Source organism: Lepidothrix coronata, unplaced genomic scaffold (assembly GCF_001604755.1).
Source record: "Lepidothrix coronata isolate B3197 unplaced genomic scaffold, Lepidothrix_coronata-1.0 Scaffold80, whole genome shotgun sequence".
In the NCBI taxonomy this organism is placed as follows: Eukaryota; Metazoa; Chordata; class Aves; order Passeriformes; family Pipridae; genus Lepidothrix; species Lepidothrix coronata.
Genome location: NW_016690260.1, coordinates 1,218,202 through 1,237,627, shown reverse-complemented (window position 1 = coordinate 1,237,627; position 19,426 = coordinate 1,218,202). Strand labels below are relative to the sequence as shown.

Below are 19,426 nucleotides of genomic sequence, written 5' to 3'. Positions count from 1 at the left end.
GGATGAAGCTTTTGGCAACTCTCCCAGAAACCCGTTTCTTGTTTCTGCAAGATACTGCTGGGGCAAAGTTGCTAATCTACAACTGTGCTGCAAATCTCAGCCCAAGAACATATGTTCTTGTGCTGTCAAGAGAGAGAACTGCAGTGAAAACATTACATAGTGCCAACCGCCCACAAAAGATATATGGGTGCTCAAACCCAATGCACTGAGCAGAAAATTAAGATTGTTCTCATTGCTTTTCTCAAAATGTCTGTCATCTATAATCAATGAAACAGTCTGGAACAAAGCACAGCCATCTCTTTGTTATACGAGTAGCTGAAGAAAACAACCTAGCATAAGAAAAGTACTGAGGACTTTCTGTAGCTCAAATAACACAAATACATTTGTAAAAACTCAGTGTTAGTACTTTGGTAAGTGATTGGTGACAGGAACTTCAAAAATACACCTTTTAAAATAATAATTGAAATGAAATAGAAAGCAGAATTTTTAATATCCATTCTAAGAGAAATAGGATTGACTAGAAAATCTTGACTCACATGAAGCAACTAAGACACTGAAAACAGAAAAAAACAGTCTAGCTCGAATGAACTCGGGATTAATTCATAACACACATTGCACAGCAATTACTATTTAATTCCAGATGTTTACTGCATCTTACCTACTAAAAATTGTGCAGTCATCTGCTCTATTCAAAGGATCAATATAAAGAGTATGCAAAAAAGGTAGAAGAAATTATCAGTGTCTATTGTGCTAACTAATATAACTTTAATTTTTTCCAATCTTGATTTAATGTTCTCTTGTGCCTTGCTTCCCATCACTATATGAGATCACATGCATTCCTTTCCAGTTTGGTCACTGTACTCCAGTAGACATGAAATATTTTCACAAAAATCAAGAGTAAGTACATGCTGAACAACTAATGATGCAAGAAAACTAGTGTGAAAGATGAGCTGCTGTTCAGTTCTCGCCAGTTTCTGCTAACTTCAGACACTCAGAGAAATCTGATTATGGTATGTATGGCCCTTCATATCTATGCTTGTGGAGTAATGAAATGTCATCTCATTACTATTTCAGAAAAATTAACTGAAAATGTTAATACTTAAAATGGATTAGATTATAATTTTTCTTCTCTGAATTAGAATAGTATAAAAGACATTTTTTCAAAACATACACTTCTGTGCCACAGCAGTACAAGTGACAGAAAATATACCATTAACTGCCTGAAATCGTGCTCCAGCAGAAACCTAAAAATACCATGTTAAACTGACACCTCTGCATGAAGGGGTACCTCAATGCCTATGAGCACTGTGCTTTTATAGATGTTTTTGAAATGACCAAAAGCCCATCGAAAATAGCTCAGTTCATTAGCAGCATATAAAGACTTCTTTATTTGGGTGTGGTAGTCCTGACTGTTGAGTCTTAGTTTGCATTTATACTACACAAAAACAATAAAAATTAAGATAAAAAAAATAAAAGCTAAAATAAGCTGCATATTTGCCAAGATGACTTTGTGCTGTGTAGTCAGAATGGCAACCATAACTGTAATATTCTTTTTAAATTACTCATTTCTATTAGAAAATATATTGTTTTTTTTTCCTTTTGAGTTTGTCTGCAAGTTGTCATCACAAATATGGGCAATGGTGGGATCTGTACAAAAGGGTATATTTCTTCCAATTTATTTTTTTTAATAATGCACTGAGAAGAGAGCTTCCTGCTGACTTCTCTAGTGAGTAATGCAATTCATATAGAGATACTGAAATCATATTGAAAAAATGATGGAAAAAATACTCACTCTATATTTCACTAGTTTAGTTCTAAGAATGTTATCAAGGACAGAAATCATTTGCAATTTGTTTTGCATTACTTGACTAGAGCCTCAGAAAGTAAAAACTAGCAAAGTTGTGCCAGAAAGACAAACCAGACCAGCTGTGGGCATTCAGATTATTATTAGGACTTCTACAGAGATCAGTAAAAATCATTATAGACAAGGCCTATTAGCTTTTTTAAAAAAATAAAAAGCACCACCCAAATGCATGACAGCAACTAGGCCCTGCTTTGCAAAGTAATGAGTAATCTGAGCTTCAACAACAGCTAATAGCAAAAATCAAGTTTTTAGAGTCCCTGCTGTGTGGATCACCAAGAGTATCTGAAGGGCAGGACAAACACTTCTCTGCTGATGATAGGATTTGGAGGACAAGGTCAGAAAACACAATTTTAAACAAGGAGCAGGTGAGAGAAGCGGGAAACAATTCGAGATTCATGCATATTTTTCATTTATTCCATAAAGAAGGAGAAAGAAATATACCTTTCTTTCATGCGCACTGGGCACGCCAGGGGTGTTCTGCTTGAGGAAGCCTGCTGTTGTGGACCACCTTGTAGGGTTTTTCCGTGAAGGTTCTTCTGAAGAAAAATTTGTGTCACTTACAGAGGTTGAGAGGCCAATCAGTGCAGGGTCACTACTGCGTCGGACATGAAGAGGCATATCTGAAGAATAAAACAGACAGTAAATAAACACTGACTAGATTTAAAATGTTTTTGACAAAAGAAAAATATTTTTTCAAGCACTGGATGGGTGGTTTTGACCAAATGTGGTTTCACAGAGTAAGGAGTTATTGACCTCAGCATAGCTCCTCAAGGACAAGGTCTGTTTCCTCAAAACCACAGCCTTGCTGCTTGGCCACACAAGGAGAAAATGAAGGGAAAATCAAACTCTGAACCTAGCACAGCTTGGTGGCTTTCCGAGTGAGAACACAGCATCACGCCTATCTGCTGATTGTTGTGTAAAACAAAAAATACAACATAAGCTTGAACAACTAAGAGGCTAAGGTGACACACACGTATTTTAAAGAGCAAGTAGCCAAAGCCTGGTGACAAAGTAAGGGGTGGACTAGGACAATGTGACCCCCACGCCACTGCCAAGGCTGCAGCCTGGGCAGTGCTGGCACAGCACCCCGTGAAGAAGCTGCCAGCCAGCAAAAGGCAGCCGCCTCGCCCTCTAAAATATACTCTCAATTTCTTTCTCAAAACTTATGGAAGAGACTGTTTTCTATTCTGCATTCTTCCTTTGCCTCTTCCTGACAGCTGAAACAAGATCAGTGCTGATTTACCCTGATTCCCTCAGCCTTCCAGCTGGCATGAGTGACAGAAGAAAAATATTTCATTAGTAATAAATGATGCAGCAGGCAGGTAGACTGATTGGAAAGAGATAAGGTTTGCTTAATATACGTAGAGGTCACATCCATTCTGGAAACTTTGATAGCACATTAAAGTTAGTTTTTCTTGAAATACAACTTAATTTTTTTCAATTTCATTTATTATCCTACAACAGATATCCACACATCTATCCTCTCCTTGCCCAAACAGAAGTTTCATTGCCTGAATTTGTGACCTCCTAGTACTCTCCCACTCAGCATCAGAACAGAGGGGCTGTGATTTATCAGTTTTATTTCTCTTTATTGCTTCACTGGGAACCTTGAATGCAAAGTGGAAAAGAAAAAGGTGAAAGCAATGGCACATAAGCAGCAGAGTCACTGGGAAAGTCACACTAGGCAACAGCTGAGAATAAAACCCAGGACTATGTTTTAATGCTAGGGTGAAACAGTTCCCAAGGAAACTGCATGTCTCACAATACCAGCAGGAAAACACAATGACCAGAGTTGTTTGTTAAATGAGTGGACAATCAACAATATCTTTATGTTAACGCCATGTATAATATTAATAATCATCTTATTTTGCATGGCATTATAACAACACTGAGAAATACAGTAAGTCATGCCACACAGTGAAAATGTGGATTTTTTTAATCTGCTAGGACTCCTGCTGTTGAGATATGCATAAGTGTACACAACCAAACACCAAAACATTTTATTTCATATTCATTATGGTAAACAATAACAAAGAATTCAGGTCCTTTTCTCCACGGCTGTTGTACTATTTCTCTTTCCTCTCCGTTTCTTCTTTTTACTTTCATAACAGCGTTAATTTACAGGAAATAAAATGCTTTCTCTTATGAATACGTATACACATATTTATACACATACATACTATATACACATATATATACGTGTAAAACAGAACTAGAATTAACTACAAGAATATTCCATGAAAGATCACTAATTATGCAGGAAAGTACTAATGGTCTCAGTTAAGTCTACTTGGAATTTGATTGCTCAATATATACTCATAAACTCTTATAGAGGGTTTTTCTTTGATTGCCTTGTCTTCAACTACTTCAAGTTTCATGAAGCAGGTGAAGGCAAAGCATCTCCTCTCCCCCTCTACAGCAAACACACCAACAGCGAGCACACTATCAAATCACAAGAGATCTCTGAACAAAGGTGGCTCAGCTGCAGCCCCAGCCAGTGCCTCACCACACAGGATGAAATGACCCCTTCACAGCAGTGCCTGTGCTCCTGGTGCAGCCCTGAACATACACTCTCGTTTATTAGATCAGCCTGAGCCAGAAAGTGGCTCTGTAGTGTGTAGTGCCACTTAAGAAAAATACCAATCTATATTTGTTCCAAGCAGCACCCCATGCATATTATCCTGTTTGCCTTAGCTACCCACCCCACAACAGAGAATTACAATTTTCAAACATGAGTTCACTTGCTCCTTATGCTAGTACATCTATATATAAGCACGGTGATAGCAAAATGTTCTTGTGTTTTTACACTTCTTCTCCAAATTGCTTGACAAAACAAAAGTTCAGTTGGGTGAACTTCTGTAAGAAGAGAAGCCAAATTGCCAACAAAGAAAGAAAGGATGACACTGAAACTCAAACCAGCATTTCTGGAGAGGAACAAGCCCTTATCACTGCCTTGGCTTTCACTTTGTAGTGAAAATCTGACAGTTTGCCCAATGCTAAGAAGTACAGACTTTTCAAAATACAGGTAGTCAATTATGCAGCAGAATTCACAAATATTAATAAGCTTCAGAGAAAACATTAACATGAGAAGCTTCTTTACAATATCTACTCACAGATGAGCCACCTTTAATATGACCAGTTTCATTTTAATAACATCAGTTATTGAGATATTTTCAGACATTCATTGAACACTTATCCAAACCTTAAAAAAAAAAAGGTGGTCTGTCAATATAAAGATGCAACATGATTTATCCTAATCTCTTCTTATGAAAGATTTCTTATGAAAATGGTTCCATACACAAGGAAAAGTAATTTGCATTACTAAGCGAATTTCACAATAAAGTAAATTATAAAAGACAATAATTTGGGTGTGTCGGATCAATGTATTTCCCAGTTAAACTAGAAATTTAAACATGGCAGTATTTTTTTTAATACTGGAATGGGACAAGCACATGGAGCCAGATCTAATGCATGCTGCTTGGCAATGGCCAGTATTGCTCCAGGTTTAATCAAAGAATTAAATCCTGTTCACACTATATTAACCATAACTTGTAAATAAAATCTCCTATATTCTTCTCTTCAATTCTGTTCTGAGAGACCATTCTAATTTGATTTTGATACTCTCCATTAAAACAACAACGTAAAATAATATATTGAACAGATTACTTTTTTAAAAAACCAATATATTGTTGGTTACAATCCTCTGTTTTACTTGAATTTATAGATTTAAAGAGGATATACTTTGAAATATTAAAAGGAAAATCAAAGAAAAGGAAGTTAATAATTAAACCACAAGATGAAGTACGCCTGGGACCGATGCAATGTCACTGATTCCAGGATGATGGCTGATACCGTTTGAAGTCTGTGGTTTCTTTGAAGAGTGGATAAAACAGCAATGAACTCTAATCACAAGACTTCAAATTCTCTGTGGCACTAATGCACTGTAAATATTGATTTGCTTCTGCAGCTAAGGTGCCTTTTAAATAAGCACTTGAAACGGTAAATCTAATAATGAATTACAGGAAGTTTTAAAAGTCTAAGAAATACGGAAAAATTAAATTAAAAATCATGAAAGTTACCACTAACTCAGTTCTTGAGTCACATTCAAGGACTTGAAATATTCAACCACAAGTCAACTTCAGAAAGAATTATATGTGACAGAGAATCCCATTAAGTTATGTATGTAGCCAGAGTTTTGCTAGAAAACGGTTATTTGTAGGATATATCCAAGCTGTATAACAAAATGCTCACATTCATAATCATGAAATTCTGACTGGAAGTCTCATTTTATTAAAAGTAACAGCAGTTTCACTATAAATTATAAAAACAGCCAATACACATTTTATAACCATCTTTAAATGTTAAGAATACAGAGTTGTACCTTCCTTTCCTGCCAGCAATTCCATTTTTATTTTAAAAGGGTCATCACCTTCTCTGATTTTCAAATACGCTCACAAGTAAAAGCATTTGAGGATCTGGCAAATTTCATCCATAAAGCTGAATATGTCATCCTGTGTGCAGGCATTCAGCACAATAGATGGTGATCTCCCAGAACAGAGCTAATATATACCTTCTCATACCAATTTCCTCTTGGATATCAGCTTGGAGGGCATGACTAGAAAAATACATACTTATATTTATATAGCATAGCCAAGTCAATTTTACTCTGAAGATTTCTACCGACGTTTCAGCTCCTCAGTGCCATTGCAGCTTGCACAATTTGGCACACACTGGATTTAAGGCACAGAAATGAAAAAAAAGATCTCACAGTCATTTCTGGCCACCTCACACAGACCAACAGGCCCACAACTGATGAGTAGACCAGGACAGGACTTTTTTTTTCTCTCCACGCCCTAGAGATGACTCTGGGAAAATGATGATGCTGTAAAACCAAAAAACCCTATGGGAAAGAGTAGCTTTTAACAAAAAAGCTGCTCAGGTTAGATAGAGTTCCTAAAAGTGAGCCCACAGATATGTGTGTACATCTGGGTGCACTGTATACACAAGACACACATAGATTCTACCTCAGCATCAAGAAACCAGTCTGGGGATGGGAGACAGAAACTGAAGAGCTTTACTGCCTCTATTGCCAATCCAGCTCATTGTTCCACTCAAATCCTCATCTAGAGCCCAAGAGAAAGGATGAATCAGGGTCATCCTGGGGCTGAGGAAAGCAGGACTGCTTCTTTCAGCTTGAAGTGCTTGAAACTGTAAGTTAAGGTTTTGTCTATATTTAACTGAAATCTCTCTTAAAAAATATTTAGATTAGACTTGAGTTTCACACTCCAGCACAGCTCCCGGAGCTCTGGTTCCAATTTCAGTAGGTTCAGTTCAGTTCCTTGTTCCACTCAGTTGGACACACCAAGAGCCAAACATCCCTTATGACCTTCAAAAGCTCAAATCCCCTAATCAGTTCAACTTTCATATTTGAAAACCTCTAGAGAAAAACTAATGGTAACTTCCAAAGACCACTGAGGCTGTTGTAAACTGGACCATGGACAGAAGAAAAACAGTTGGAGACAAAAACCAGCTGACTGTGAACTTATCTACAAACTGCATTAAACCCCAGCAGCAGCTAACATAAACCAGCACTTCTCTAAAAGATTAACAAAACAGTGCAAATCAAATGTAGGCATCTTGAATTAGAAAAGAAGAAAATATTACAAACTTAAGCAGTTCCAAGAGGTGAAGAACTTCCCCTGGGACAACGGAACCATCTGTCCTGCAGAAGCAAATTTGGGCATGCTACAGGCAGCTGGGAGGGACACGAAACAGAAGCACTGCAAAGCTACTGCCAGTTGCAGATCTTTTCAGAAACATACTCTTGGATGTGACAGCAAAGGAACAGGATAAACGTGTGTATATATTTTTTTTAATATATATATTATATATATAAATATACATACACACAAACACACACACCAACAATTATCTCTCCATGGCCCAGAGCAGTATATTTCTCTCTCCTAGAATCCACTCAACTTTTAAGTAATTATTATTTAATAAAATAATTTGCAGCATTTCAGAATGTCAAAATCTTCAGAATTTGTTTATGTATTTGTATTATTTCCCCCAAGTTTATCCTCCTGTCATTAGTTGCCCCCCCTTCTCTTACAAAACTATCTTTTCCTTTCATATGTCACAGACAACATCTCAATTCTCCCCTAAAAGGTGTTACACAGCACATAATTTCACCTTTGCCTCTCTTAATTCTCTATTGCTGTTCATTTTTGTAAATATTATTCTAGTCTTAACTTGTTCAGAAGGCACCCAGAATAGGGTATTTCTCTTATGAAATACCCTCAGTGCTGTTTGAATCCTCCCTGTCTGTTTTTGAACTTTGACACTAATACATAACCAACAATAATCACACTTGGGTATTTTATTGTCATGGTATCAACCCATAACGTCCATAAAAATCCTAAAACTTTGTCTATAGTTTCACTTCAGCATCTTTGTCTCGGTAATAAAAGTATTTGCTCAGTTTAGATCACTGTTCTTATACATTAGCTTCTATTTATTCAGGCTGAATCAAACTGCATTCAGTGTGTGTACAACATCCTCATTTGTGTTATTCTATTTTCCCAGTCTATCAACATCTGAAAACTTAATTAACAAACTATTTACAGTACTGCTTCTCCTAGATTTAAAGATGTTAAATAAAACCAAAGCTGACAGGAATCCTCATGACACCCTACAGGACAAAACTCTCTATACTAAGACTGCCTTCAATTTTTAAGATTTCTATGCTGATTTTTAAACCATATTGAAGTGTTTGTGGTCACATTAACTTGGAACTTTCAAGACACTTATATTTCTATCAAATGCTTCAACATTTGCAAATATTACATGAATTATACAGCATTCACCTACAAATGCCAGGTATCTCATGTTCATGGCTCTCCCTTTCAGAATTACAAGAAAGCTTAAGATGACATAGTTTAGATAATTAGCATTTCTCTACCTCAAAATACGTTTATGCTTAAAAACATCAACTTCTAAAATTAATTTCTCTATGTTCAGAACTCTTGGTTAAATAACTAGATTGCCATTGCTCTTAGAGGGAAAATAAATCATTGTTAGCTTCATACAGTTCCAGATATTTATAACTACTTCACATACAAACCCAACTGTTTTCAGTTATTCTTGTAGCTATTCATCGCCAAACAACTTATGTACTTCCTCACAGACATATTTTCCATGTTATCAAATATTGTTCTCTGCTTTCTTATTTCTTTAGCTTTAAAATGGCACATTTCTAAGAATTTGCACATTAAATCATGACAAGTCACAATTAGCCTGTTTTCCTCCTACCACTGCCCCATGCCATTGGGGCTCTGGCATGCAGCCACACCAGGAGAGGGGGAGAGGCTGTACCACAGCACTAAAAATGCACAACGTGGTCTAGCAGATGGCAGATGAATGCAACAGGTTGTGTCCTTAACCATCACATAAATGTAGAGAAAATACACCTGGCTACGTAAAACACACAAATGAAAGCCCACTGCATGCTAGCACACCTTTAAGAAACACAGGACATTGTATTAGCATGTGTATGATCAAAAGTGACTCAGAACAGTAAGATCATCTCTGGAAGAATGGACAACAGAGAAAAGAATGCAAGCAAGCCACCAAAAAGAGTCTTGTTATAAACCAAAATAAAGAAAAGTCCTTATCTCATTAGTATAATTTTCAGTTTCTTTTAATAGAACCTAAGTTTTTCATTTTTCCAACCACGACTGCTCAATGACTTTAAATTCAGAAATAAGAAAACAACCTGCCACAGTTATATTTTAATAATGAGGTAATGTTAAATCCTTATCTTGAAAGGCCTTTAAAGTAACAATCTTCCCTCTCTTTCTCTAATATTCTTTCTTCTTACTTTTGAATACTAAGATCCAGGTAGAAAATTATGATTTCACCTTGAAACTCAATTTACTTAGACACTGACTTTTAAAGCTAATTAGAGAAAGAGCTTTAAAACTGAAATTAAAATTTAATTACCTACACCCTCTCTGTCTCTTTTCTCTGGGCTTTTTTCTAAAATGCAAATATCTTTGCATGCCAAAAGAAAAGACAAAAATGTCAGATTTTACAAATGTTCTACTCATCTCTGTCAAAAAATTGTGTTTCAGAATGTTTTAACAAGCCACAGTCTCAGGTTTTTGGGTACAATTTTCAAGGATCTCCTTAAAACATCTGGATTACCTCTTTACCTATTTTCACGCTACTGCTACTGCTACAAAGATAAGAAAAATGCACTCCTAGTCCCCCAGATGTTAAGAATCTTTGCAAAAATTTGTGTCTTGCTTCTTCAAACAATTGTGCGACAGCAGAAACATCATCAACTTTGCTGCTACTGAAGTTTTCCTGCTTTTATCAAAGATCATGCCTTGCTAATAAGACTATGATTGATATTTAGTTATATTATAATGAAGACACTATATTTCACATCTTCATTTGTTTTGTAGTACAGGCAAGGCTTTACACAGACAGGAGCAAATTCCTCGCTCCTTTGAGTTCATAAAACTTTACCACTCTGAGACATAGGAAGGAAGTTGGCAGATATTTTTCTTACCACAACTTTGAAAAATCCCCTAAAACTTAATGGTAAAATTGTTCCTGTTAGTAAACATAATGCAGTGCTGCAAAAACTGTGCATTTTTTATGGTCTAAATGCTTTGGGTAGGCTCAGAAAGGCTTACTTAGAGGAAGGCATTTAAAACATTTTCCTGGACAGAAGAGAAGATATATAGATGCAACAATAGGATTTAGATTGTAACTTGAAGAGCTCTGCTGGGAAGAACCAGGAGTGATATAACATGTATAATACACGTTACAAGTCTTTCATCAGTGAGTTTCAGAAAAAACCTGCTGGGGTTGCCAACATTGTGACGCCTTTCTGGTCCCCAGGCCATGACTGTGCTTTTATGGGTGGGGAGAAGTGCCATTACACTGTAGTACCAGATATTAGGGGTTCAGAACTATTTGTCAGTCTGTATCCACTTCTGACTTATCAAAGAATAAACTTTCTTTCAACATTTGTTGCCAACACAGTCTGGTACATCACTACATCAACCTCATACCTGAGGTGGGAATTCCAGTGTGGATCATATGCAGATGCAGAGTTAGACATGCTTAATTGCAATTCAGCAGGAATATGTGTAATTAGTAAGAGATTTGTTGTTACGCAAGTCCTTACAAAGCTGCTGCTGGAATCTCTCTCCTTCCCTACTCTCCATCAAAACCTAATGCCACATCCACTGGCTCATGAATTACAGCACAAATTGACTTGTCAGAAAGGTGAAGGCCTGCACTGCCCAGAGGGCTGCAGAGCCTCCAGGCTGCCCATCAGCACCACCTCTGTGGCGAATACCCAGTGAAGGAAACCCTACTGTCAGCCACTCCCTGGGCAAACAGCGAGGAAATGAAAACCTGCAGCGATTCTACTGGGGTTTAGAACAGGAAAAAAGCACCCAAACTTCTGGATTTGTAAGACATGATGACAGAACCATCACTAAATAGCCCTTTGTATACACAGGGTATGGTAAATAATGGGTGGCAGCAGGGATCCCTCTGGTGTCTTAATTACGTGAACAACAAACAAGTTATGTATGATGGTAGTTTACCTCCTTTATGTTTGAAACAGTGAGGGAAGAGGTATTTCTTTGCCAGCCATCAGATGAACACTCCATCTTTGAAGGTTTTTGGCTGTTAATCTGTTATGTCTCCATGTTTCTGTGGAGAAGCTCCTCGCCATTGAGTGGGCATTGGCCAAACCTCTATGGTGAACTTGCCTCCGGCTGCCGCAAGAGAGGAGCCCCGAAGAGAAGATACAAGGACTCCCTGAAACAACACCTCAACCTCAGCCACATTGATCATCTTAACTGGTCTACTCTGGCCTCAAATCGGGAGGCCTGGAGACACACCATCTACAACGCTGCCGTTTCCTTTGAAAACGCACACAAGACCACTCTTGAGGAGAAAAGACAACGCAAAAAGAATCGTATCCTGCTGAATACGCCACCTAAGGAGTCTTTCTGCTGTGCCTTTTGCAATCGGATATGTCTGTCTCATATTGGCCTCATAAGCCACCAGCGTGCCTGTAACAAACATGGATAGAGCCTTCCTAAATCTTCGTTCGGGAAGCCTCGCCATGATGATGATGGAGTAGTTATGACAACCAAGGAAACTTGATTACAATCATTTAAATGGTTGGGGGTTTTTTGGTCAGAAATTATATGTGCATACATTCTCATAGTTACATGCGCAAAACATAAAAGAAAATAGAACACGTGGAAAGGAGTAGCCTCTGTGCACGCTAGCAAATCTCCAACACAGTAAAAAAAATTACAACTAACATCTATAATAAGATAGAGAGAACATAGTCCTGAACAACTATTAAAAATTACTAACAGCTTCTGCAATTTTAATGGCACTTGCTCTTGTTTCCATGACAGAAACATTTACTAGGATTATTAGAAGCATACTGGTACATTCATGAAACATGCTCTCATTTAATGTTATCAAATCTCTGTGAGTTAAAGTTCCACTAAACTGCTCCTGATGACCAAGAAGAGAGAAATCTCAAGCAAAACTAGGAAAAGGCCATGTCATGCCACCCCATGTGCTCAGATAGACAATATTTAGCAGAAGGCTCTTCTGCACGCAGGGACTAACACAGCTCAAAGGCAAAGCATAGAGCATACAGATCTCAAGAATATTATTTTCTGTCATTCAGCTGCAAGTATCAAGCTGAATTCCCAAAGATAAACCAAGCATTTGCGTGTTTAAATGATGAGATGAAATGCCACCAACCCTCCTCATCCACAGGGGATGCACGGCAGCAGAGCTGCCATGCCCAGGACATGGGAGGGCAGATAGTGCAGCTCTCTGCTGTGCCTGACCTTTCACTGGGGGTAGGTTGGAGAATGGTCTGGGAAGCTGCAAAGTTTGGGGACTACACAAACCTAATGATGTCCAAACAAGCTCTTTCCAATTACATGAGTGTGGAATAAGAAGCTCCAGCTTCTGTACAACATGCTGAAAACTTCTCATTAACTCCTAAGGTTAAAGATCACTTTCTGCAGAGAACTCTGGTGTTCCCAGTAGCCAAATAGTAAGACGATTTAGACTATACTGGAAGTTGTTGTTTAAATTGTTCAGATAATGCCCATAATGGGACAATGAAACAGAACACCTACCATTCTCCAAGGGGTGACAGACCAGCAGACATCCTTAATTCTTCTTCTTTTCTAGAAATAGATATCCCTTTATTTTTTAAAACCATGCCTAGTGAGCACTAGTAGAACAGCTGCTGCCTGAAGCATGTACAAAGTTGAGCATTCCTATCTATCTTTATAAAGTCCACTACAACAACAGGGAGACTAAACTGTTTTCTTCAGGAAAAGAAAATTTTATACACCTTGGAAAAACTTTGGCAACATCATTTTTTTTTTTTTTTTTTTTTTTTTTTTTTTTTTTTTTTTTTTTTTAATTTCTATTCTGCACCCCACACACACACCCTTTTTTTCCCCCCCTCCTCTCTTTCCTCTCTGGAAACATGCAGTTACGCTGCATGCTTAATTACATGCCTCTCACTCCATTTTTTTATTTCACAGTACCAAGGCTGAAGAGAGTAAAAAATTATTCCTAAAAGTTCAAAACTAAGAATAAGCAAATAGAAAGAGCTTCAGCTGAGGTTCAAAAGGAAATCTCACTACTCGAAAGACAGTTTTTGGATCAATGACTTTTCATGCCTGCAGTTGCCAAATTTCATTAGAATTTGTGATTGGTTCTAGCCCAGAGATGAAGATCATCTTTCTTAGCAGAGAAACAGCTTTAGCCAGAACTAACAGAAGATATTTACTGAAATACTATGGTATATACTTCATGCCAGAATTTGTCAGGTTCCCAGCAGCTAAGTCTTCCAAGCTGTCTCCACACCACAAGGCTCCCTCCTTGTCTCATCCTAGAATGTGCTACAGTAATTTCAAGTATCTGCATGCAGAGAGGGAACATGAGGTGGACAAATTTTATTTTAGAAAATCTATTAATATTTTTAATTATTATGATTATTATTCATTTTATGCTATTAAGGAATTCTCATTCTGCTTCATTCTTCACAGAAGATTAATAAGGTATTTATTGTTCTGCAGCCTAAAATGTATTGATACACTGAAATGAGAAAAAGAGGGGACTGCCAGCATATATTACTTGGTCCTCTTCCATTAGCATGAATAATTGGAAACTGTAGCTTGAACATGAGGAATCTCAACAGATTCAAACAAATCAATAGCCCAGGACAGGTTATCCTGGAAATGCGCTGCAAGTAGTCAGCTGGACAAGAGTACTCGACAAAACCTGTCACACCCTCTGCATTTTCCACTAAGCAAAAGAAAAATGCTGTTACAACTGATCTGGCAACTGAATTCCTCCTTCTGCACCAGAACCCAGTCAAGTGCCTTGTGCTACTTCTACAAACACCGTGCTGTCCTCCAAGGCCTCCCTGAAGAAAGATAACAAGTTAACAAAATCTCTACTGAGGATGGACATAAGGGAAACACAGAAAACAAAGGAACTACAGTTGCACTAATCCGCATGAGGCCATGGCCAGAGTTGCCTTGCACATGGGCTGATGGACAGAGTACTCACTTCCCCGTATGGAGTAGCAAGAATCAGAGTGGGAACAGTTCCAGGCGTGGAAAAAGATATACAACAATTGAAAAAGCACTTTATTATATGGATTTTACAGTTCTTATGTGGTTTCAAATATGTGCATTGTATGTTACCCCTACAGTTGTGCTGCCCGGGCATGTCCAGGCGTGCCTGAGTTGTCTGTTCCCTGCTTTCCCCGCTTCTCCCTTTGATTGGCTGAAAAAGCTGCAGCGTGAAGAGAGCTACCATTGGTCCTTTCCTTTCCCAGTTCCTCTCCAGTTCCTTCCTCTTCTCCCAAGTCCTTACTCCTATTCGTTCCCCTGGTTGTCTGTCTCATGCTCCACCCCATTTTCTGGCCCTTTCTACACCAGACCTTATTATATAAACCCTCACACACGCTCAATAAACCACCATTGCTCCTTCAACCTCGACTGGGACCCTTTGTGCAGTGTCACGGTCCCACTGCCCTCTCCCCCGGACTGTGGCATCCCTGAATGCCACATATCCAGACACAGCCCCTGCTGCGCCTGGCTAACAACCTCAGTCCATGAAAAAATATATCCAGGAGTAAAGAGGGAACATGGAAGGGTCACTCTCCATTCAACTACCAACATGGAGATGCAAAGGAGGAGCTGCCTTTCTGGATAAGTGCCCAAGCTGTACTGGGAAGCCACAGTCAGGACGTAAAGGACAGCTGTAAGAGCATTATGGTGTCTAGTCCTCAGCATTCATGGGCTTCCCTTGTAGCTGTGTATCCTTAAGATGCTCCTGCTATAACCAAAACTAATATTCACTGTAATAATATTTTTTAGCTAAAGTTAGTTCCCTACAAAGGCTCTGTGAAATGCAATTCAGATATTTTCCACTTCTCAAAAGAAAGTTAAATTGTATAACAACTAAAAGAAAGCCACAGGAAAAGAGAGCCATCTCCTGTACTGATGGAGCTATTTCTTTAGCCCACTTGAGAGAAATGGATTTTAGGGAACAAATCTGGCTATCATCATTTTATATTCTATTACAATTTAGAACGCCTACCAGTAGTAAGACGTCCCCAGCTTATTAATTTTTCAATCCATGCTTCCTTCTGAGGTTTGTACACAGCACCTGGCCATTCACAGAATAAACACAGAACAAACGACTGCGAGTAGAACATCCATAGGCTCTCACAGATCATTGACTTCTCTGCAGTGTGCACCTCACAGTCAATGTGCTTCCAGCAGGAACCACCTCTGCTTTTTGAAGTACTTAGTTAAAAATCTAAAAATTATCTCTAAGCAATTGTTTTCTTATATTTTGCCAAACTACACCATTTTTACATTAAATATGGAGTTCTGACTAAATAATTTACTGTTTCATAAAAGTGGCTATTTTGAATTTCAAGTAAAATAAGAAAGCAGAAAAATTGGTTATTATTGTTTAGCTACCTATGTTTATAAAATACGCTGAAGGCAGGATATTTTAGTAACTATATGAGAGCTAGTGTATTTAATATTTCATAAGAGATGTCAAAAATCTACTGCATTAAATAACATCTAATATACTTACTCATCACTACAAATACAAAGGATATCTAACACAGAAAGCCCTCATGCAGATGTTTTTTAAAGTCACTCCAGAACAAAATTAAATTTATATTTGTACAGAAACACATTAGTTTTAGTTGGGATTTTGTCTGTACAGAAACTGAAACATTATCTTCTGCATCATTCACATAAACACTAAAAATACTTCTTAAATGTTTCTGAAACTAAATAGTTTTCTGAGAACAAGTTCATTACTTTGTGTTCTTCTCTGGAATTTGTAGAACTATTTTAAAAGTTATTAATTCATGACATAGTTCATTTTATTTGTCTCAGATGATATTTTGATTTATGTGTTTTTCAAGCATTTGAAAAGACTTCCAAAGGATGTTTAACACTCATAGACTCAAGTTCAAACTTAGGAGGAGAAAAAACTTACCCACTGGTCAAGCAACACATACAAAATGCCAACCTCCTCAAAAATTTTAAAAAGAAAGCCAAGATTTGCATATGTGGGAAATCAAGTCTGAATCTTAACAATGGAGGGTGTTCCCTCCTCTCCACAACAGTACATTTCCAATAGATGGGCTCTTCTTTCTCATGCAAATGCCAGCAAGAGGAAAGGACAGTCATGGAGGAACAACTCTTGGATGCAGGTACTACAAAACATGTTGCTGCTGGACAGGGGAGCAGGTTGGGCTGCTCCTTGTTCCGTGCCCAGCATCAAGCACCCCTCACTCACCTCCCTCAGTTTTTATTAGCTCTTGGAATACAACCATTATCCTACCTTTTGTGTGATTACTATGGCAATTCTAATGTAGGGCAGATTAAAATAAGCCAAACAGATATATTTGCTTTTTCTGACATGACCAAAACCCTTTGAGCAAAGCAAGGTTGCTCTCATGTTCCTAAGAAGCTGTTTGGTTATTTCAGTTATGAGTACTGGACTAAAACCACCTATCAAGTGTAACAGTTTCTAGCTGTTTCCACATAGCTGAAGAGAAAAGCAGTTAAACATCTCTGAGAGATTTGCTGCTCCTCTTCAGCAGCAGCATCTCAGCAGGGCTGGAAAGCAGCTACACTGAGAGGAATGAGAACCAAAACGACCTAAGCCCACACTCATTCATATGTCCACACTCTTTATTCCTGGCTGGCACAGGGACAATGTTGGAATGTTGGCCCCTCAGCCTGCTAGCTCCAGGAGAAAGGGAGAGACAGAGATCATGAGACAGAGACAGTGACGCTCAGCACATCCATAACCTACATGCAGGTACATAACACACCCCGCTGGGTCACTGAATCCCGCTGTCACAGACACTCCTATCAAACAGTCCCTCCCAGCAACCCTTTCTAATCACAGATGGTTTGCAGCTCTTGTCCCTGTGCACACTTTGTGCTTTAGAAGTCCTGTGACACAGCCAGAGAAGACAGAGAGCCACCTTTTCAGTAAATGGCACTTCACAACCCCCTTCCTGAGGGGTTTTAACAATTTTGTTTCCCTTTTCACATTACAGAAGAGGAAAAGGAAAGACCTGGACATCACGTGCTTTTAATTACATTCTTGTGGGACTCACCTAGAGATGACTGAAGAAGTATAAGCTTAATCCACAAAAATATAATATTAAATTCTTTAACAAAATACACTTTTGCAGATTTACAAGAAAAAAAACAACCTCCCTGGTCCCAGGCTGGAGGATAAAAGTCTTTGCATGAACAAAACAAACACAAAAATTCTTGGATCAAAATTCACTCAGCAGCATGAGGCTGAAAAAATTTTCCTGCTGATTTACTACACGGCAGTTTGCCTTTCCAAAGAGCGATCTAACATCAGCGTGAGGACAGCGAGAGGGAAAATTGCTGCCTAAGTGGCAGGTTTGTTATTGTTTGACATTTCTAAAGAGTTCACTAGAAACTTCTAAAAGGAGCATCTTTAATTCCCTGAAATTAATGATAATCGGCCAAGTGAATGGAGAACAATTATGAGGAAAATTGAATGCTTCCAAATGCCAATTTGCTGTATATCCTGAATTAATATTGCATAAGCATTTCTAGTCTCTTTGCTGTAAAAGCAAAGGAATAAAAACCTAGGCCCACAGGCAGTCTTGCATGCCTCTCCTCACAGAATTCTGTATCATCATTTTCGCATTTTATAATCATACTTAGCATTTATGTGGTGACTTACATATTTAACCTATTTTTCTTTAAAAAAAAAAACCACAACTGTAAGGTAAACTGTCTTCTGCATTGAATGTTCAACAATAAGCAGTCACACCACAACAGCAAGAAGCCTCTAATACAGCCAGCAACATAAGCCGGTTTTTAATTCTAATTAAGTCAGAGCACACTTGAAGCCATTGTTGTAAAATACAGTCTTGGGAATTTTTTGTGATACAGCTACACCAGCAGTCAGTCACGAAGTACAGTAAAGAGACTAAATATTCTGGGAAGAAAAGGGCTCAAAATGTCTACATTTTTTAGCTGAGCCCAAACAGATCAGTTTCTGTTAAAGGGCCCAGAAAGTATAAAAAGTTAATGCAGAATTTTTATCAGCCTCACTTTCCTGGGTAGCAGCTGAGTTGCCAGCCAGTCCCCACAGGAGAACACAACCAGCCCAAGCCATGGTGACTGAACCAGATGCTGTCCATCCTCATAAGTCTGCACTTGGTCTGCACTAAGGAGGAGCTGAATCAAAAAACAAATGCAAAAAACCTTTAAAGTGAATTTTCTCATTTTTATCCTAAAAGAAACCGAAACACACACAAAACAACAAAAAACCAAATAAACACACTCCACCTACAAACAAAACAGGGTATGGATGAATGAGAAACCCAGTTGCTGCTGGAGGGTTCACAGGAGCAAAGGGTGTTACAGCAATATAGCCAGAGAAAGAGGCTGTGGCAGACAGGATGGGAAGACTACAGAACCAGCTGGAATTGACACTGTAAACAAGAAGAGAGGGTGCAGCTGGAAAAACTGCAGCGAAAAAGAGAAAACATTAAGAAAAAAATACAGAAGAATCTTAAATGAGAAAAGCACAGGTCCAAGTACGCGAAGAATCATTCACTACACACACTGCAGCACTACTGCGAGACTCCAAACAAGACTCATAACTCAAATCCTGAAGACACCCTGTGATCATCCTGTCAAACACCTATATAAGCCCAGGTACACCATGCAATAATGTCTGCATTTAGTCTTTTAACTTCTGTTGGAAATACAGAAAAATATTGACTTTAATTTCAAGACTTCAGGAGACAGAGAATCCATCAAAGCCCCAGGACTGTCATTTTTAAAGCACTGCAATTCAGTGAATGTCTTCTGTGTCTGAGACATCCACAGTTTGTGTTTCAGGAAAGGTAATTCAAAATGTCATCATGCACTTATA

General features: G+C 38.2%; 1 protein-coding gene across 13 annotated transcripts in view; it reads right to left on the bottom strand.

The window, feature by feature from the left end:
* PARD3 (par-3 family cell polarity regulator) overlaps positions 1 to 19,426 on the bottom strand; it is a 450,340-nt gene that overhangs the window by 266,680 nt on the left and 164,234 nt on the right. For all 13 annotated transcript variants that reach the window (XM_017820200.1, XM_017820189.1, XM_017820193.1 and 10 more), the window contains one exon: positions 2,306 to 2,484. In XM_017820200.1, coding sequence (XP_017675689.1) covers positions 2,306 to 2,484 — 179 coding nt within the window. The remainder of the gene's footprint in view (positions 1 to 2,305; positions 2,485 to 19,426) is intronic.